Below are 22017 nucleotides of genomic sequence, written 5' to 3'. Positions count from 1 at the left end.
CAAAAATTGACTTGAAGGTTCTTGAATATTGACAATGATAATCAAGTTGACACTGGCATTTGGGGCTAGAAAAGGGAGAGAGGATGTTGAATCTGCACAGCAGCATATTTAATCATTATGTACTTTTGTTGAGGCAGTTTGGAATTTGATGAATGACAGTCACGTGATTGCAAATGATGACTATGTTGATGTAATGTGCTTAATTAATAAAATACCTGGTTGCGTCGTTCACATATTAAGCTATGTGTAGGGGTAACAGACTTAGACTGCAGAAATAACAGCTTTATTCCTCTGATGTAACAGTAAATGAGTTGGAAGGGACCTTGGAGGTCATCTAGTCCAACCCCCTCCTCACGCAGGAGACCTGTACCAGGGATTCAAACCGCGGAGCTGCCGACCTTTCTGATCGACAAGCTCAGTGTCTGTCACTGAGCCACCTAGTCAGGCATGTATGCATGATATGCATGTTTGTATCAGACGTGTATGTGCTGATGGAAATTCTATTTGCTCAGTTTACGGTTCAATACATTGTGACAACATTAATAATTATCAGGTTCGCTTAACCTAAAGAATGTACTTTTTCCTATTTTCCTGCAACCGCGAGGCAGGATAACATCAAACCCCATCCCATGAGGCGGGGCGACGGGTAATTTCTCAAGTCCCCTCCACAGTCCGCCCCTCTGATGGGCGCAGCACCTCCCTCGAGTGGCGCTCTGCACAGCCGGTCAACGTGTCTCTATGACTTCCGCCTTCACTGTTCCTGTTTCCGGTCTCGCCCTCCTTCGGCGGCGGCGGCGGCGGCAGGGCCTGTGGGGCGATGGCGGCTGTACGGGGCCTCCGTATTTCGGTGAAGGCGACTGAGCCGGAGCCCATGGAAGTGGAGGAGGGCGAGCTGTTGCTTCAGGCCGCAGCCCCCGCTACCACCTCGCCTCAGATAGCTACGGCATCAGCAGAGGAGTTACCCGTGCCTGTGGGGTGCTCGTTGAGGGAGCTGCTGCCGGTAACGGAGCCGGGGAAACGGGCCGGGTGGAGGGGATCACGGGAGGCCCTTAGCCACATAAACCTGGATCTTGGAGGCTTGAAAGACAGGGCACTCTTTGCGCATGTGCAGGCTGCGTGTCCCATGACCAAAGAGGGACTGAATTCGCTGTGTCAGGGATGAATGGAGTCACCCGAGATACGCGGATGTTGACAAACAGGCAGGGCGACCCTGATTAAAAGATCTCTTCGCTTTCTTCCCTCGTTCCTTCTTCTGCCTCCAACTCTTGTTTGCACGGCTTTCTGGCCCCAGATAGAAGCTTTCCCGAAATTTGGCAGATTTGGCACTAAAAGGGGAGTTTTATTTACTGATTACTTACTTGGGCTTCGTCATTTCACAGAAAATGCAGTGTAGCTGAGGAGGTTTCTCTTGAATTGTTCCATGGGCTCTTGAAAGAGCCCTGTATGGAGGACCATGAAGGCGGCTTGCTCACAAGTGCCCAGTGCTCTTATGGAGTGAGCAGTCTCAATAGGCTGGTGAGGAATGGTAGACATTTACCAGTCCTTTACTTTGGGCTTCAAAAAGGAAAAAAAAAAAGTACACTAGTTCAGTTTAAAATTAACAGAAAACAAGAAAGAGCAACTGAAATGTTGTTTTTTTGTAGCTTGGATGGCCCTTGTTAATGGGCTTGGATCTTTGGGAATTGAGAGATGACCAAAGGTTGAAACAGGGTTTCTAGGAGAACTTCAGATTAGGAACATATATTATAACTTGCATCATTAATTGGGGACACTACCATGCCGAAAGGCAGTTTGTTCAGTAGTTATATTAATGATTGTTTTATTTCAGGATACTAGCAGAAGATATGAAAACAAAGCTGGGAGCTTTATCACTGGAATAGATGTGACTTCAAAGGTATTTACAGACAGTGATGTGCTTTTCATTCACTTTGGAAACCTGAAAAATGTCAGATTCATTGACGTACACATATACATGCAGTAAAATCTCTGAAAGTTGAAGGAAAGTGATCAACATATGGAGGTGGTCAACATACAGAACTACTGATATGTACATGTGCCTCATTTTATTGTACAGCTTTTATTAGACAATGTCATTCAGAAACACACAGGGAAAACACAGGAAAATCATTCTTACAATATTTTATCATACGGAATTAATACATTTATGTATGTATTGTTACCTCATGGTTTGATCATTCTTTCCGAAAAAAGTAAATTTTAGTTTGTTTCTTGTTCTTTTTATGAAGGTAAGCGGAGAAAGCATTCTAAACACTGGTTATACCATTCAGCATACCTGGGCATTTTTCCACAACAAATGACTAATTGTATTATCAAATGACTGACATCCTCTTCTTTTGGAATATCTGGAATTTCTGGGTCCTCAATTCTTCTGCTTCACTAATTGCTTCCAGCACTTTTCCGCTGGGTTGTACCTTGGTCAATACTGATTGGAAAATTGCTTCTGGGTCAGGTTCATCACACATTGCTTCATCATCATCCATTGCAACAAAATCTTCAAAATCTGCTCCCTCGAATTCTGCCATGAGAGATAGAGCAACATCTTGCTCTTGGGTTGTAGCAAATCCAACTTTCTTGAAGCACTTCTGTATTGTTTCAGACTTCTTCATTTCTCGGTCAGTACCTCTTATCCATTCCTCAAATAGGGCACCAGTCATTCATCCAGATTTGTTAGTTTTCCAGATGACAGGAAGGTCTTTGGGCTACAGATTCTTGAATGAGCGTGGCTTTGCCAATTTACCAGCCACCAAAGATTTTAGCTTCTCTCCGGTTAAGCTAGCGCACAGCAGAACTGCAAAACGTTCTTTAGAAAGTTTTCCACTCTTAACATTTGTCACCCCTCATAACAAGGCTCCTGTCAGGCATCGCCTTGAAAAAGAGTCCACGCTTGTCAGCATTAAAGATGTCATCTTTGAAGCCACTGTTTGGAAACTTTTCAATGAACTCTACAACAACTTCTACTGGGACCTAGATTCACCACACAATACTTTCTGGGAGATCTTGTGTCATAGTTTAAATTTCTCAAGCCAACTAGTTGATGCTTGGAAATGTGATACCCTGAGTTCTTTTGTAAACATTTTAGCAATTTCTTGGATCATTGGCCCAGAGATTCTGGCGTTAACGGCCCTCATTTGTTTGAACCAACATAACATGGCTTCATTGACTTCATCCAGCAAAGTGTTTCTCCTTTTGCATTGTAAATTTCTACATTCTTTATCATATCTCTCCAAGTACACATTCTTATGTTTTTGGATATTGCTTACTGTCATCTTGCTGACACCAAAATGTTCCGCCATCATTCTTTGGATACTGTTTTTCCAGAAAACATAAGCATAAAAAAGATCAAACTTCTATGCCAGTTCTTTCAGTTCCTTCTTTTTTCTATTACAACTCAACTTGCATAGAGAAAAGACAAGTTTTTTTGAAAACAAAAAAACCTGATTCTTTCTCATACAATTTCTTCATAATTGTAGCTAAACATTGTTTGTTGCACTTTAAAACTGTGTTTTTCTTTCACAATGGTTAGGTCCATTGTAAATCGCACACTGTTGTTGGCACTTTGCTTTGATGGCCGCCTCATGGTAAAACGAATAAAACTGCTTGCATATATCTGTGTTGTGTGTGTATTTGTTTCATTTTACCATTGGCTATTTTTTAATTGATCCTGAAAAGGGGAAAATAATTGACGTGGAAAAAAATTAAGCCTTTGTGCAATTTGTCATTAGGAAATAAATTCATAATTATCATTGTTAAACTGCCGAATAAAAGTCAAAAATATTGTATTCTCTTGATACTCTTCTTGAAAGAAATTCATTGCTACCAATTCTGCATTTCACTTTTCTTGCCCTTGGTGCAGACTGGACTCAAAAGGTCAAGTTATAGAGAGCAAATTAATACCGTGTGTCAAGATCCAGGTGGTCAAGATACACTATATACAGAGGTAGTCAGTATAGAGAGGGTGGCTTTCTATTGTTTACATATAGTGTACACCCCGACTATGAAAATTAGGTCAATTTAGGGGGAGGTGGTCAATATAGAGAGGTGACTAACTATGGAGGTTTTATTGTATTTTTATATGAATGTATATTATGTGAGTTTCACTCCAGTGTATAGGCATATTTCTAGAGCAGTGTTTCCCAAACTTGGGAACTTCAAGATGTATGCACTTCAACTCCCAAAATCCCACAGCCAGCCATGCTGGATGGGGAATTCTGGGAGTTGAAGTCCACACTTCTTAAAGTTCCCAAGTTTGGGAAACACTGTTCTAGAGCACGGCCTTCCCCCTTTAAAAATAGGGGTGGGGGGGCTGTTGGCAGGATCCAAGTAATGTGTTATTTGCAATTTTGTAAATTATCTATGTTCTTTAATAAGTATATAATGGCAAATGTAATAGTTTTCATTATTTTTTTTCTCTAGAATCTCTGTGAGCTTCCCTTCATAGTTGACTGGTCTCCATACAATAAATCTGAGCCTGAAGAAATATATTTCCATTCCCCAATACAATCAGTATTTAAATGGAACTGTGATGTTCAAATTATTGAAAATAACATTTGACACAAGAACTTGGTTTCAGTATGCCTGGACTGGGAAATGGTTGCTTTTTCCTGTCATCTATCATCAGCTTCTCTGATTAATTACTCTAATAGTTATTTGCAGAGACTGGGCTATGGCACTCTGGACTCATCCCCAGTTTTAGCAAAGCTGTTGAATACAGCTGATATTTTATTGCAAGAAGCAATTTATGGGAAGATTTTGTATCCTGAAACAATCAGGCTTCTGCATATTTTTCTTAAATAGGAAGCTACCTATCTTCCTGCTGTGAATGTGAAAAATTGTAACTCTAAATTTATTCAGAAGCTTTTTGAATGGTGGCCTGGATTTTATTTCCCAATTGCATCATTCCCTTCTGTCAGGGAGAGCCAAATGTTTCTGCATCACATGGAGACTTGATAGAAGGAGCAAGTTGTTTTTCCAGTTACACTGCATAAAGCATCAGGCCATAATTTCTGCTGCTATTCTGTACAGGTAATGTTGTAATACTGCAGAGCAGCATACACACACACAAAATGAATTTAGGTTTTAAGAAATATGAGTATCTTTTCTGTTTTTTGCAAAGCAGATATCAGCTCCTGTTACTACGAGTCACTTGGATGTTCAATCACCTCTTTTTTCCGTTTTGTAGGAAGCTATTGAGAAGAAGGAGCAGAGAGCAAAACGTTTTCATTTTCGTGGAGAAATCAATCTTGCTCAAAGAAATGTAACACTGGATCGAGATATGATGAAGAAAGGTATTGAGAACTGTGTGCTCTTTAAAAAAGCAAATCTTCCTATTTGCTGTGAGCTTTGTAAAACTATTGGTGTTTTGGTCTTCCAGGTTGGATGAAATGCACAACTGATCCTCCTTAATGAGTGTATTTTTCAGTGGATAACTTTGTATACATGAGGAAAGAATCCAAACGATATGTTTCTTAATTTCAGCAAATGAATTAGTAAAGTAGAGCAGTTGTGCTAACAGTTTGGGAATCGGCCACTTTGTGTAGAAACAGTATGTCAGCTGCCACCCCAGAATGGTTGTGCTTCTCAACCATTCAGTATCAGTTGCCATGAACTTGGGGGGGGGCGGGGGGGCTGGATGGGAGTGGGGATGCTTTGGGGAAACGAAACTTCATTGTATCTGAGATGGGCTTCAAGGACAACTGGCTGGGAACGGAATGCAGCTGCAGACCAAACCTATGTCTGAAGTGACTGTTCTGAAAACATCTTATCTGAGTTTGATAGGACATGGGGGCCCAGTAATGGGAGGCAACTGGGAGGGAAAAGTTAGATTTGGGGATTTTGGCACGCGATTCTCAGTTCTGGCTGTGCATTACTGTAATTCCCTTGACCTCTAGTAAACTATCTTTCTCAATAAATGGAGGTAAGGATCATTCTTGCTTAGGGGTTCAAGCTGAGGCAGGTCTGACACAGTAGAATAAGTGTCTATTCTAGTACATAATTATCTGCTATGTACTGAGTCAAATCATTAGTCCATCTAGGATTGAATAATAGTGGAAGATGTCAGAAGTGAACTTTACATGGAAATATGCTCACATTGAAAAAGCTAAAGTCTTATTTCTTTCTTGTTCAACTGTTGGTCCTGTGATCCTTAAATGAGAACAAATAACTGTTGAATTTAATGGGATTTATATTTGAATAGATTTTTTAAAATGTGCATTATTCACTGTTTTCAAAAGAATGATGACCCCCCCCCCTTTCACTTCTTTAACCTTGTTATGCCTACATTAGGGAAAGAATGTCCAGGATGGACTATGGAAAAGGGAATGAAAGGAATCCTTTTCCAGGGTTTTTCATCTAGATAATTCTCACTGATGATGGGACAAAGCAGCCTTTCTTCCTTTTTTGAGCTGTGCTGTGCTGTGCTTTCTTGAACTTTCAAAAAAGTGATGGGAAGCTGATTTATTTGCGTTGTTGCCTGATGTTTTTTGTTTCGTTTGCCTTATTTTTCTTTTGTTAGTTGCTGACACTTAGACTAGATTTTGAATTTCTTGCAGCCATTCCCAAATTGCGACTAGATACCATATATATTTATGGTGTTGATGAAATGAGCACTCAGGATATTTTTGCCTATTTCAAGGAATATCCCCCTGCTCACATTGAGTGGCTGGATGACACATCTTGTAAGTACTTGAGAACAAATAAACTACAGTAAATTTGTTTTAAGCAGAAAGATGATGTATTCTATGGGGATTGTCACCTTTATTTTCTGTTAAACTTATACTGGGAATGGAAAAGTTTTTCCTTATGACATTTCTCTCAGACTTGAGACAGATGATTTCATTTTTCATTATGTGTTTGTAGTTTGGGAACTAACTGAATTTTTTTCTTTCTTTTGAGGCAATGTGGTTTGGCTTGATGAAGTAACAGCGACGCGAGCACTCATCAACATGAGTTCTATGCCTAGTGAGGCAAAAATGAAACCCCAAGAAAACTGTAAGAAAATAGAAGACTCCACAAAGAAAGGTAAAAGACACTTTGTTCCTTAACCACAGGATTTTGTATTTTGTATGGTACACCTAGGCACATGTTAATTGAGGAGAAACAGGCTTCGACTCAACCCTTCCAAGACTGAGTGGCTGTGGCTTCCGGCGTCCCAATATAGCTAGATGGTGCCATCGCTGGCTATTGGGGGCGAGTTACTGGCCCCCTCAGAGAGGGCTCGCAACTTGGGCGTCCTCCTGGATGCATGGCTGTCTTTAGAAGAACATATGATGGCCGTGGCCAAGAGGGCTTTTCATCAGGTTCGCCTGATTCACAGTTGCATCCTTTTCTGGATTGGGACTCCTTACGCACAGTCACTCAGGCTCTCATCACTTCCCGCCTGGACTACTGCAATGCTGTCTACACGGGGCTCCCCTTGAGGAGCACCTGGAGGCTCCAACTGGTGCAGAATGCGGCCGCACGGGGGATTATGGGAGCGATGGGCCGCTCCCATGTGACACCCCTCCTGCGCGAGCTGCATTGGCTCCCAGTGGTCTTCCGGGTGCGCTTCAAGATATTGGTTACCACCTTTAAAGCGCTCCATGGCACAGGGCCTAGGTACTTACGGGACCGCCTTCTGCCACCGATAGCCTCCCACCGGCCAGTATGCTCCCACAGAGAGGGTCTCCTCAGGGTGCCGTCAGCCAGGCAATGTCGGCTGGCGACCCCCAGGGGGAGGGCCTTCTCTGTGGCAGCACCTGCCCTCTGGAACGACCTGCCCCCGGAGATACGTAGGCTATCATATCTCTGTGCTTTTCGCCATGCCCTCATAACTTTTTTATTTCACCAAGCTGGACTGGCGTAACGCGCTCCCCCGCCCCTTAGATATTTTAATTGCAACGGATTTTAGTTGGGATGTTTTAAATCTGGGCCAAAATTTGTTTAATTCTTTTAATAATTTTAAATTTTGTATTGATGTTTTTTATTCTTGGTTGTTCACTGCCCTGAGTCCAGCAGGAGAAGGGTGGTATAAAAATTTAATAAAATAAATAAATAAATAAAATGTTACATGGGATTCTGAAATTCACTGCTGAAACCACCAATGCGATTCCAGTGATAGTTTTGCTTGCAGAGATCATAGTATGAGCATCTACCTCTAAATGTTGTACATATATTTCATTTATAGAAGGTTCTTTCATCACCAGTGTGAAAAGGCCTTAGATAACAAGACTGAAAAGGATTTTCAAGAAAACTACTGATCATAATAAAGGAGACTGAACATGTGAAACAATGGGCATGTTCAGAAGAATCAGTTCAGTTGCAGGGCCTTAGTGCTAATCAGACTTAAGCCTTTACTCCATTTTTACACAAATAGAAAGCAAAAAGAAGGGAGAGAGAGATTTCTTGGTTGTCTTTTTGCTTTTGGTTCAGCTCCTCCTCTTTATAATTAAATATTTTTATTTGAATTTCCTGAGTCTTTTTTATAAGTTTGTGACACGATTCTCTGTTGAGGTGGATTATTGGTTTGGCTGAGCTTGTACAGATAGTCATTGACTTACAACAGTTCAACATTTAGTGACAGTTCAAAGTTACAACAGCATTGAAAAAAGTGACATATGACCGTTTTTCACACGACCATTGCAGCATCCAGATGGTCATGTGATCAAAATTCAGGCACTTGGCAAATGTGATCAAAATTCAGGCACTGACTCATATTTATGATGATTGCAGTATCCTGGGGTCATGTGATCACTTGTAACCTTCTGACAAGCAAAGTCAATGGGGAAGCCAGGTTTACTTAACCGTGTTACTAACTTAACAACTGCAGTGATTCACTTAACTGTGGCAAGAAAGGTTGTAAAATGGGGCAAAACATGCTTAACAAATGTCTCAGTAACAGAGATTTTCGGCTCAATTGTGGTTGTAAATCAAAGAGTATTTGTATTATCTATGCTGTGGAAAGAACGGTACCTAATTAGTAAAACACGTTTTGTATACAAAATTTTTTAACTTCAATTCTAACTATACTAGAAAGATATGGAAAGACTCCATCCGGGTTATCTCCAATTTTTGGTTGATCAAACTACAGCAAATAGTGAGGCAGTCATTAACGAATAGAATTAGAATGATGGCGTTTGGGAAAAAACTGTTCTTGTGTCTAGTTGTTCTGGTGTGCAGGGCTTTATAGCGTAGTTTGGAGGGTAGGAGTTGAAACTGTCCAGGAGCCCTCTTTTTGACTCGTGCAGTATACAGGTCCTCAATGGAAGGCAGGTTGGTAGCAATGGTTTTTTCTGCAGTTCTAATTATCCTCTGAAGTCTGTGCCTGTCTTGTTGGGTTGCAGAGCCAAACCAGACAGCTATAGAGGTGCAGATGACAAGACTCAATAATTCCTCTGTAGAACTATTATCAGCAGCTCCTTGGACAATTTGAGCTTCCTGAGTTGGCACAGAAAGAACATTCTTTGTTGTGCTTTTTTGATGACGTAGGTAATGCAAGAGCATTTCCTATGCTCTTCCGTGGTTCCAAGCCAACTAATAATTCCAATGGCATTACTGTCTGAAATGTTTGTAATCTTGAATGCTTTGGACTGATATTGGGATAATCTGCATGCAAATTAGGTTCTCTGTCCCTGAGCTACTTGGTACTAGGTAGAAAATGTATTTCTTTCATAAGAAGTGTGGCTCATCTTCCTGTTCCTTTTCTGAGTCCTACATGGCTTTACTGCTGGGAACCTGGAGAATCAATATTAGAGTGTAAAACAGCCAGCTAAGTTTCATTGTTGTGGAGAAATCCTGCTTCATCTCATGATTTCTGCCTTTGGCACTTCCGGATAATCAACTACCGTAAGGCACTGTTTACTAAGTATAGACAAGAAGGTAATGATTGTAAAATATATATTTTGTTTATTTTAGAAAAACAAGAGGAAAGCTCAGATGATGAAACAGAAGAAGGTGAGGTAGAAGATGATCATCCAAGTGATACAGAGGTTAGCGCAATTATGGTGTTAGCTGAGGGATTCTGGGAGACGTTCTGCATATCTGAAGACTGCCCATACTGAGGAAAGATGAAATAAATAACAGAATATGACTAATGAGTATCTGCAATCTAATTTGCCATGGGGAGGAGGGGGAGTTTCATTGACAACCTCCAATAAAATGTAATTATAACATAGGAATTGTGATTGGTTATGTATTAGACCAAAACAGGCCCCTTAAACTGAGCTTCATGCTCCTCTTGAAGACATGTATATCATTTTGCAATTTCATTGAACTGAATAAAAAGTGAATGCAGAATCAAAAACTGGGCTGGTTTCTTCAAGCAGAGAGATCTTGAGTTGAAATAGAACAATAAATTTGTGGTTTTCAGGTCCTCTTTTGTTATCATGGTCACTCCTGAAATACTAGCCTGAAATGTGTGGTGTTTTTTTTCTACAGCTGGACACTTTATCCCAAGTGGAAGAAGATTCCCTTTTGCGTAACGACCTTCGTCCAGCCAGTAAGCTGGCCAAAGGCAACAAGCTCTTCATGAGATTTGCCACTAGAGGTAAAGAGCTTGATCTATACAAAGAGTCCATTGCAGCGCAGTGCACAGTTATGGCCCAGTGTTTGTCTTAATTTTATGGTCCACAGAAATCTTTCATGAACTCTGAAATATAATGAATTAGCTATTTCTCATCTATATAGTAATTAACCAAAATTTTCACAGAAATTTCAAAAGAATTAAAAGCATTTGTAAATTTGTAAAATATTTTAAGAATTTAAAAAACTTGGTAATAAGATGTAATGTGAAATAAAGTATGGGTACCAAGTGATCCTCTCTATAAGGCTCTGCATAACAAGGATGCTACTGAAGAGAAGTCCATCTCTTAATAGTCACCAAGTCTATCAGAAAAAGTTTTATTTAGGTAGGTTTTCATCTCATCTTTTAATCTTTCCTAGTGCTTTCCGCTCTGATTCATAGATTTCTTTGCAGATCAGGTATTAGCTGTCTGTGGACTGCATGAGACCACAGCAGTGAAATGTAATTGTCATTTTTTTTCTATGTCTTTTAAAAATATTTTTAGAGAAATAACACTCCTGTTTAGATAGTAAGCCTCTACAGCCTTAACCCACCTATTGCAAGTTAAAAAAACAAACAAACCCCACAATATTAAAAAGGATTAGGGTTACATTTTAGCCATTGAAATTGATTCCCACTATGGAAAGAATTTGTGATTGGTTCCAATAGTGTAGAATGTCCCTGCATCCACTTAGCATTTGTGCTACTCTTACAGATGACAAGAAGGAGCTTGGGGCTGCCAGGAGAAGTCAGTATTACATGAAATATGGAAATCCTAATTATGGAGGCATGAAAGGCATCTTGAGCAACTCATGGTGAGCTGGGGAGAGATACCCCTTGGAAATTGCATTGTCCAAAATATGAGCTATTGTGTTAGCCAGATTCCTTGTTTGAAAATATTTTTTCATTTCCCACGTCTCGTGTCTCTGTCAGGCCAGGAAGATGTATGGGAAGTATCTTCTCGGTATGCTCTTCATTCTGTATAACAGCATCAGTTAATGCACTGGGCTCAATAAGGGCTGCCTTTAGTCCAGGCCCATCTTACTATATTCTTGGAATGTGGAATTAGGTACATGCTTGATTACAAGAAGACATTACAAGTAGAAGAACTGCAGCAGACAGCACAAGAAATAAATACTCAGGAATACTGAAAATAGGAATGTTCTTGGATTCAAGAAATATCTAGAATAGTTTCCTAGACTCCATATAATTTTGAGTTGTAATTTGAAAAGTTGCCATATCTGCAAGATCAAATTAATATGTACGGTATATCTGGGAATGGGTTGTGGGGGGAAACAGGTTTCTTAGTTGTAATAGTTGACACAATATGCTAAAGCTAATCCTGATTTAACAAAGTACAATTGCTATGTTCATAGCAAATATAGCATATTTGCCTAACATACTATGATTAAACAAATGTAAGTTGTGTTATGATATAACACACAGTGGTCTGGTTCATATGACCCATTAGAACGCTTTCTGGATTCTCATAGAACACTGAACTATAACCATAACCAAGCTTCATTTTTTTTTTCTTTTTGTCATGGTAGTGATAAAAGAGAATGTGAAAGATCATCATTTTTCTGGGTCATTTGCAAATGGAAGGGAGCACAACCAAATCATTCCTTATCAAAAATTCACTGGCTATATCTACAAGGCCAGTTTTTAGTGGAAGGTTATAGGAAAACCAACGTTAATGCACATGTTATCTATAAATCTTCTGTCTTTGCAGGAAGCGGAGGTATCATTCACGCCGACTTCACCGGGATGTAATTAAAAAAAGAACCCTCATTGGGGATGATGTTGGTCTGACACCCCCTTATAAACATCATCATTCAGGTAAGTGAAAACATTTTGTAATGCAAGCAAATTATAACTACTTCCAACACAGTTGGTCTGTTGTACATTATAAAACTGGAGTATGAATATAAAACTGGTGTATGAATCGTGTATGTGTAAATTTTTTCTTCTGTCATAAGGCTTCACTACCTAATTTTGCACGTGTACAGTATGGATTCTCCAGTAAAAACAGTTATCTGTATTATAGAATAGCATTGTGAAATCAAAATAGGAAGGAAGAACTGGGTTTTGGGACTGTGCTTTCATTCCTCTCTAAAAGCAACAGAAAGTGTTGTTCCTGGAATGTAGGCCAAGCTAGTTTAAGAATCCAAGTAATCGTATGGAGCAAATAACACAAATAGAAAAAAAACACTAGATTTTTAAGGGAGGAGTTAGCCTCGTCATTCAGCCTCAAACTCAGATAAAACTAATATTGTTTCAGCCTTTAGAATGTAATTCATGCAAAACAAAATAACCAATAATCTGCGCATACAAATGACATGTACTGTATGAGCAAACTCAAAAACAAACCAACCAGGGAACAAACTTTACTTTTTTATACAGAAAACTTAGACTGAGATCTTTATAGTGACATCTGATGACCAATCTTGCACTTTTTAAGCTCTTTTTCAAGGTTTCTAAGAAACCTCCTTATCCTTGGGATGGTGACATTGTTTGGTGGATGGCGTTTTTTCTTTTGAGAGTGGGAATTTCATCTTAATGTATGCCATTGTGTATACAGAAAAACGACAATAGAGATTATCTTCTTTTCTCTTCATTAGAAGGTGGTCTATTCCCACATTAACTTGCTACAATCAAGCTAGTGTAATAGGCAGGCTCTTATTTATTATCATAAGTTATTTATTATCATAATTCATGATATAGGGAATTCTTTAACACGGAAATTAGCAAAATAGATTTCTAAGGTGCTTAGGTATCGACAGAAGTCATTTGGGAAATAAGAATTGCACTAAACCAGCAAAATATTTACTGAATTCTTATTTTTTGAGATCATGTCTGCCTTCCTTTGCAAGTACTCCCGGTGCCACCTAATGAAAGACTTTTATTTTTTGTATGCAACTGTTTTGTTTTCACACATAAAATGCTGGGTGCGGTTTTAGCCTTTTTAGAAAGATCATTCTTGCCTTCCAGGATTAGTAAATGTTCCTGAAGAACCAATTGAGGAAGAGGAGGAAGAGGACCAGGATGATGATGATCAATATATGGATGAGGATGATCGTGTAGTTGTGGAATATAGAGATGAACTGCAAGCTTACAAGCAGTCTCGTGAACGGAGTGCTCGGCGTTCCAGTGCTAGCGAATCTGATTCTGATGAAATGGACTATGATCTTGAGTTGAAGATGATCTCTACTCCTTCCCCCAAGAAAAGCATGAAAATGACTATGTATGCAGATGAAGTAGAGTCTCAGTTAAAGAGCATTAGGTAAGGCTGGTTTACATTGAAAAAGCTGGGTATCTCTTAATCCTGGATTACTTTGGTGAGCTGATGAGGTTTGACCATCAAATTAAGACTGCATAAAAGAAGAAAATTGGTTCAAGCTAAGTATGTTGGGATTATAGGCACACTGGTGATATGGAAAAACAGACATGAAATAAAATGATCAATTTAAAGCAGAATAAATGAAGCAATTGCAATGTCACTGACCACAAGATTATAGTAAGAGGTGAATCAGAAATTATTTGAGGGTAAAACAAATTTGGAAACGATATTAAATTCAAAAGATGAAAGAGTATATTCAAATATATTTTCTTTGCCTGTTCCATTAATACTGTAAACACACACAAGCATTCTAAATATTTAAATGTAAACACTGTTCCAGTGGAAGCTCAAGATTCTTAGATTGTTCAGGTTCACATAAAGGCAATAATAGCGCAAAAAATTAAGACAGGTAAGGAAAGAAGTTGTGAAGGGAAAAGGGTTTCTTTAATCAGCTAGATTAAATTCTAAGAAAGAATAAAAAAGTCTACCTCTCCCATCTTCAGAGAAACTAAAAATTTGGAGTTTGAAGGAATTCATCATTATCTTTTCTAGCATCTGTAAATAAGCCCTTCTTGTTTGTTTTAGCACTTTACAGATGTGTGTATGAATGACATAAGTGTGACATCTCATGATCTATGTGTTTGATGCTACTGCCATATTTAATTGGCTTTCTACTTTAGACTCTCAGTTGTTGATTCTACGCAGGGATATTTTCAAAGTGGCAGTAAAGATAGTCCTCCAGCTACAATGACAATTGGGACTAGAATTTCTGTTGCTAAATGATGCTGTCATAAAATGCAATATCATTTGACCACATCACTTAGCAGAGGTGGTCCGTGTTTCCATTATTACATGAGGACTTTGTAACCATGACATGGGTAGAAATAGCAATAGCACTTAGAGTTATATACCACCCCATAGTGCTTTATAGCACTCTCTTAAGTGGTTTGCAGAGTCAGCATATTGCCGCCAATAGTCCTCATTTTACTGACCTTGGAAGAAAGGAAGGCTGAGTCAACATTGAGCCGGTCAGGATTGAGCTCTTGGCTATGGGCAGAGTTAGCCTGCAATATTGTAATCTAATCACTGTGCCACCACGGCTCTGAATGCTGAAACTGTTCCCAGACAAGCAGGTCAGTGGACAAGTGTTATGGGTAGGCCAGTGGGTGCTTTGGGTGGGCATTACGGAATATGGGCAGGCAAGCACTAGAGTACAAATTCCCATGCTGCCCAGATGTGCCTCAGGAGAGAAAAGAGCAGAAGCGAATGCCAAACACCTAATGGTCACAATCTCATGACCATGGGAATGCTGTGACTTTGAGGAGACATAATAAATCCCCCGATTCACTGCTATTATAATCAGTCACTGAAGAAATAGTTATAACTCAAGAAATACCTGTATATGGATTGATTATGTTCCTATATTTCTGGACTTTAAAGATGTCAGTAATTTCTTTGATCCTGTGTGCCTCAATTTTCGTACATCTGAACTTTCCTACCAGTAACCAAATCATACATTTGCTCATACCAGATGTTTTGTCCATGGTACCAAGGCTCCATATTGGATTGGCAAGACAGACTATACATTTTTCCTAGAGTTTCCAGAAATCATCTCATAAAAGTTAAAAATAAAATAATTCTAACAATATGTAAAAAAAAGCAGAATATAAGGTTATAATCGGATAATATGTCCTGGTTCTCTTTGACACATTGTAGAAGTAAAGTTAGTTACTAAACTTAGTTATACCATTGTTACTAAAGCTCAAATAAATCACACATAGATCTGTATGTTATAATAAAACTTTGTTTCTATATTAAAATATTAGGTTACAATACAGTTATACAAGCTGAATAATAATTTTACATGTATCATGAAATTCCATATTTTAGCAATAGTAATGTAATGTGTTACTGATTTTATTTCTACATGGTTAGTTTTAAATATCCAGTATGTTCTAGTAAGTTCTAGGTCCTTCATGATCCAATGAAGTATTATATATAAAAGTTAATATAATCATTTTATTAATTCAGTTTTATAAGAAGGAATGTAGATGCTTCATTTTTACTCTTCCAAACTTAAAATAGCTTCTAACAGCATACATTTTTTCTGTGATTTTTTTTTTTTTTTTGTCCAGCAAACCTTTTCATTAATTTAGACCAACTTTTATTTTTGTACTTTATGCATCTTTATGTGGAAAAGAGAAAAGTCACATATGGATTCTGTAAAACAAAAAAATTAGGTCAATTTAAAGCAATTTTTGAACTAAGCCATGCTAGTACAATGTTTTTCACACCAAACCAGGGGTGAAATGCTACCGGTTTGGACCGGTTCGGCTGAATCGCTAGCGATGGCAGCGGGTGGTTCGGAGAACCGGTAGTGACAGCAGCGCGAGGCTCTGCCCAACCACCCGGTCGTTGTTACTTCCTGGTTTTAACCAGGAAGTAACCTGTTATTTACCCTCTCTGCATGTGTGCGTGCACTTCTGAACTGGTAGGGAAGGTAAGTAGATTTCACCCCTGCACCAAACCTACCCAATTCAGACTTCATTTGATTCAGACTTCTGATGGTTACTTTTTCCACAGCCTTAGAGAATGGTGAGACATGGGCAGAACAGCAATTGCCTGGGAAGACTCAAACATCTTATTTTGGTCAAGATACACACACATCATTGTAGTGCCGAGGCTCCTTTCCCGTCACATTTGGGAGATCCTTGCTCATGCTAATATTTAGTCTTCCCTGGTGTTAAGGACTTCAGCTAGCCTGTGGGTGATCTTTTCCTGGCTTTGAGATGTTCAGCAGAACACAGATTGGAGCACCTTCTCACTCCAGAGCAACTGGAACCTTGATTTTGAAGTACAGATTTACCTATTCTCATTAAACTACACACTTTTTACACAAAAAGACGTTCTGGTGGAGTTTGTAGAGCTTGCAGTTTCCATTTTGATTCATGGAGAATTTTTTTTTAATGTAGAAATTCAATGAGAGCAGACAGTGTCGCTTCCAGCAATATCAAGAATCGTATTGGAAGCAAAGGACCCTCAGAGAAAGTTACTGATGTGAGACTGCTGTTGGAAGAAAAAAGACATGGGAGCCCTGGCCTGCATCAGCCCCTGAGCTCTGTGAAATCAGGTAAAGGATCCTTTGATGTTGATTGTCCCGATTTACTTCTGCTTTGGAGGAGCTGTTTTGTAACATTGTATTACTTGTATAATTCAGAATAAATAGGATGAACAACATGGCTATTTTTCAAATGCTAGATGCTCCTGAGATGGTTTGGCCCGCCTTTATGAAGTTTCAGATCATTCACCCTCCTGATACCGCATGTACATGTACACATACACCCCCACCCACACCCCCAGTCTTCTTCCCATCAGGCTCTAGGACAGAGTTTCTCAACCTTGACAGTTTGAAGATGTGTGGGCTTCAACCCCCAGAATTCCCCAGCCAGCGTTGTTGGCTGGGGAATTCTGGGAGTTGAAGTCCACACGTCTTCAAACTGCCAAGAGAAACTCTGATCTAGGATCATGTACTACGACTGGTATACTTAGCTTAATGTTCAGATTCTTCATTGGGATGATGAGTTTTAGTAAGCAGAGTTAAATTAAATGCATAATTATCCATGTATTGTTTCCAGATGTCCGACAGAGGCTTGGCAAGAGGCCACATTCACCAGAAGCACCTCAGCCCAGCAGTATCTCTTCATCTCACCGTGAGCCTATGTCTGATGTTCATAGTCGTCTAGGAATCCCCAGGCAAGAAGGGAAAGGCCTTTATTCAGATACCAGAGAGAAGAAATCTGGTCAGTTCTGTGCAGTGTTCTGTCAGCCAACTTTTCTGTTGCTTTTAGAAGCAGTGATGGCCAAAGGGTGTAAACAGAGCGTGTAATTCAGCACTAGTTGTTTCCTCTTTTTTTATAATAATCGTAAGTAACTCCATTAAGGTAGACAGCATGCGAAGTAATGTCATGCAGTAGCTTCATTAGTGAGCGGTGATCTGGGAAGCATAGGTTGAAATGTGTGCTGAACTCTGATGCTGATTGAGATGGTCACTATTTCTTCAACTGCAGGGACGCTATGACAGCCATAGGTGCAAGGACTGATTGTAAATCACTTTTCAGCACCATCATAATTTTGAACGGTCGTTAAACAAATGGTTATAAGTTGAGGACTAGCTATAAAGTGCTTTTGGTTCTCTGAAAGATTAAAGTACATTCAATTAGTTCTGTACAATAAACAAATCTATCTCAAGAAAGTTTATAAAAACAATATGGCTGAAGTTACTAATTCTGTACATCAGATCAATTCATTCACTGCAAATTGGAGAAACCACACTTAGAGTCATTGGCTCCCTGGGCAATTTGGATTCTTTAGGGTTTTTTGGCTATTTGGATTCCTTAGGCTTCCTTAGCTATTTGGATTTGAATAAAACAATTCAAAAAAATAGCATTTTCTATACCATAAGCAAGAAAAAATAGCATTTTCTCACCCATAAGCAAGGACATGTTGGTGTCCTTGCTTATAGGTGAGAGCCCTGGGGTTAATCTTGCTCAAAGGGAATGGTTAAAAAAAATTCATTTACCAACATCTGGCTCTTCAGAGAGAGATTCTGGGGATAGTAATACCCATTTGCTCTCCATGTTTTAGCACTACCTTCAAAAGAGATCTGTGCTTCGCTGTTTAAAGAAAGAGTTGCATTTTGCCATTTTATCTGGAATGAAATACAGAATGAAAAACTCTGATCATAAAGTTCTCTCTGTGGTAAATAAAAGTGGGAGGTGGGGGGGAAAAGGTTATCAATGACAGGCAGGAATTAATATGTAGTGGTAAGGATAGAGAGAGAAATGTAAAAAATGGTGGATATTATGTAAACCACTCTGGAAGTCTTTAACAGCTGTAGGTTGAGATACAAAGTACATGAGGTATTACCCCAGGAGAAGCCATATGTACATTGTGAATGTAAAACCTTAGTTTGGATTATATCATTGAAGACTTAACACCTGTTTGAGAGCATGCCTTTTCTCTGCATACAATTCTTACTACATTCTGTTCTTTGTACAATGACAGCAAATCTACGGACACGTTTGGGATCTGCATCAAAGACACAGGAAAAAGTCCCAGAGAGAGCAGAAAAATCACCAGCATCACCAGAAGATGACGACTCTGAGCTCCAGCGGGCATGGGGGGCTCTCATTAAAGAAAAAGAAGAGTCACGTCAGAAGAAAAGCCGACTTGATAACTTGCCGTCACTGCAGATTGAAATTAGTCAAGAGAGCAGCTCAGGCTCGGACACAGAATCATGATGGCTTTTAGTGCATCCTTGGAGACTCTTCTAATGGCTCCAAACTGACTTGTCTGGCCTGGGCCCAGGAGCCTTCCTCTGCCAAAGCATCCAATCCATGTTTACAAGGAATCTCTAATATGAGATGTCCTTGCATGGCAGAGGTGACTTTAACAGTGTGTGTGGGTGTGTGTGTGGGTGTGTGTTGTCCCCTTAGGAAGCAGTCAAGTTTTATAGAAGACTTGTATCTTTCCCTTAAGTTGGAAACAAGATTCTGATACTCCAAAAACGATACAGAACTTTCTGGGTTGATCAATTTTGCCTTTCTGGTTTTTCTCTGGTTAGCCATTAGGGCTGGCTCTGCTTCTGCTTCTCCCACTCCAGAATGACCATGAATGTAAATCCAAGAAAGACAATGAAAATCTTTTCTCTGTTAGTGTCAGCAGTTCCTGAATGTGATTCCATTAGAATTGGCTTTCTATGTTGGAGAGAAATTTCTTACCTAAAATGAACAGATGAGAAATCCTAAATGGCATACTTTTTGTTCATTATGGAAAAATAACTTAAAAAATAATATCCATGTGTATAATGCTCAGTGGGAATATTAATTTATGTATGTGCGTGAGTACACACACATGTACAGACATAAACACACACATATCTATTTGTGGCAGTTTTGTTGGTTACAGTAACAGCTACTATTGTGATTTTATATATGCAGAATGCATTATATATATACTGTATATATACATATATATATATGCACTATATATATATATATAGTGTGTATGTGCATGCGCACGTTCATCCACGTGTGCATGTGTATAAAATAGATTAATGGATCTCGGCATAGTATCCAATAAAAGCCTATGCATAAGGCCTTTTGAGGTGAGCAGAAGTGAAGATTAGTTTCTGGTGAATCATAGCCCTGTTACTGGAGGTGTGCATATGTTTTGTCATTATTGCTGTCATGATATAGATATTTGTAGTAGGGTCTCCTCTGTATCCCCTAAATTGTATTTTCTTTGATGCTCTTACCTTGACGGGTAAGTGATAATTTTTATCTGGGCAGCTTCCCATATCCCTGCTTCTTCCAATGCAGGAAACAGGTGTTTTTTTTAAAGTTTCTGGCCAGTAAGACATGTAGCAAACATTCTTCCCAACCTGCTAGACTTCTGCAGGGAATGTACCTCTCTAGTGCCATAATATTTAATACATTTCTTGGGTCTTCCGTCTTTTCCTTTTGACAAAATGGGAGCTCTCCCCAATCTACTCCGCAACTTGGGGGTTTTGGATCATTAGTTTGGAGTTTTATGACACAGAAGAGCAGTACATGATTTAGAAACTATTTCCATGAACAAACCTTGTAAGGAAGTTAAAAGGTCTTGAAGACTTTCCTGTTTTGTACTGATTTTCATTTGTTTAAATGTGGATTCTAAAGATTATAAATGACAAAGTAAATGTGATGTTTGATTATGAACTGTTCAAGTGCATACTTTCCCTCATATAAAACCCAATTATTTGTGCACACACACTCACACACTCACAGAGTTAATATAACAAAGATTTGTATTACAAATAAAATCCTGATACTAACTATAGTATATCTCAACATCTCTGCTATCTGACTATCAGTTTCAATTCTGACTGCAAAATAATCTGGAGAGCTGAAAGCCATAAAGCTAGCTAATCATATTGTCACATTGTGATAAACCAGAATTCCAGACTTACTGTGATCCACGAGCAGCGTACTTAACGCATGTGCCTGTTCATTCTGATGTAATAAGTACTTTCAAATAAGATAAAGTCAGTAAATCAGTAACACGTGGAATTGATAGGCCTAATAAAGCAGGTTCATGCTTTAAAGCTATCATTTTAACTTTCATTTGTTACTATATAATATAGACTAATGATTAAAAAAAAAAGCTCTACAAAACAAGGCACTGCTTTCTTGTGGAGACCAGAGGGTCACTTAAACAGTCTTTTGTGTTTAGGTCAATAGGAGATTGTTTATGACACAGGGAGGTGAATTGGCAAGAGAACTAAAGATTATAATACAATATTGTAAAGATAGTCCTCAATTTACAACCACAATTGGGACTGAAATTTCTATTGCTAAGTGATGACATTAAGTCAGTTGCATCGGATTTTATATTTTTGGGGGGGACCATGGTCATTAAGCAAATCATGGATGTTGCACCAATAACAGAAAAATGCCTAATCATATCCTCACACTGTTGCCTATACCACCTATCACTTTAGCACCGATGGCAGTTCCCCTGAAGAAGACTAAAGCAGAAGTGACAGGACTCAATTAACATGGACATTAAAATTATCTAGTTGGACCCGGTTGCTGCATTTGATCCCATAAAATGGTATTTGTTGATTTGAAAAGCAGACCCTATGTGTATAGGAAAACACTAGGATGAAGAATAAAAAGTTCAGTGAATCACAGCAATTAAATAAACCTGGCTCTCCCCATTGATGTGACTTGTCAGAAATCCCTGGGAACGTCAGAAATGGTGATCACATAACCCTGGGACACTGCAACTGTACAATAGCAATAGCACTTAGACTTATATACCATTTCACAGTGCTTTACAGCCCTCTAAGCAGTTTACAGAGTCAGCATATTGCCCCAACAATCTGGGTCCTCATTTTACTGACCTCGGAAAGATGAAAGGCTGAGTCAACCTTCAGCTGGTGAGACTCAAACTGCAGGCAGTTAGCAGAAGTAGTCTGCAGTACAGCATTCTAACCACTGCGCCACCACAGCTCAAAGGGCCCAAAATTAGATCATTTGACCACGGGGGGGGGGGGGGCACTGCAATGGTCATTAAGTGT

The 22017-nt window shown here is 39.2% G+C and overlaps 1 protein-coding gene across 3 annotated transcripts; it reads left to right on the top strand.

Annotated features, from left to right (window-relative positions):
* The first annotated feature begins 735 nt into the window (after window positions 1-735).
* On the top strand, window positions 736-20653 carry NCBP3 (nuclear cap binding subunit 3). 3 transcript variants are annotated; one of them, XM_034421083.3, is made up of 13 exons: window positions 736-1000; window positions 1829-1894; window positions 5201-5306; window positions 6570-6695; window positions 6913-7038; window positions 9910-9983; window positions 10432-10540; window positions 11271-11370; window positions 12288-12394; window positions 13547-13838; window positions 16868-17025; window positions 17531-17695; window positions 18960-20653. In XM_034421083.3, the coding sequence occupies exons 1-13, from the start codon at window positions 818-820 to the stop codon at window positions 19193-19195; spliced, it is 1848 nt and encodes a 615-aa protein (XP_034276974.1). In that variant the 5' UTR covers window positions 736-817; the 3' UTR covers window positions 19196-20653. The 3 variants fall into 3 exon arrangements, with proteins under 3 accessions (XP_034276974.1, XP_087739498.1, XP_087739497.1); XM_087883372.1 differs by having other exon boundaries at window positions 759-1000; window positions 17531-17648; XM_087883371.1 differs by lacking the exon at window positions 6570-6695 and having other exon boundaries at window positions 774-1000.
* Window positions 20654-22017: the final 1364 nt, after the last annotated feature.

This window comes from Pantherophis guttatus, chromosome 1, assembly GCF_059756535.1.
Source record: "Pantherophis guttatus breed Tessera chromosome 1, ASM5975653v1, whole genome shotgun sequence".
Classification (NCBI taxonomy): domain Eukaryota; kingdom Metazoa; phylum Chordata; class Lepidosauria; order Squamata; family Colubridae; genus Pantherophis; species Pantherophis guttatus.
This window is presented reverse-complemented; position numbering and strand designations above follow the sequence as displayed.

Bases quoted from the DNA above. Each gene is read 5' to 3' on its own strand.
- NCBP3 (XM_034421083.3), top strand. From the start codon at position 818: ATGGCGGCTGTACGGGGCCTCCGTATTTCGGTGAAGGCGACTGAGCCG. The intron at 9,984-10,431 runs GTTAGCGCAATT...TTTTTTCTACAG, and splicing joins ATCATCCAAGTGATACAGAG to CTGGACACTTTATCCCAAGT. The intron at 13,839-16,867 runs GTAAGGCTGGTT...TTTTTAATGTAG, and splicing joins TCTCAGTTAAAGAGCATTAG to AAATTCAATGAGAGCAGACA.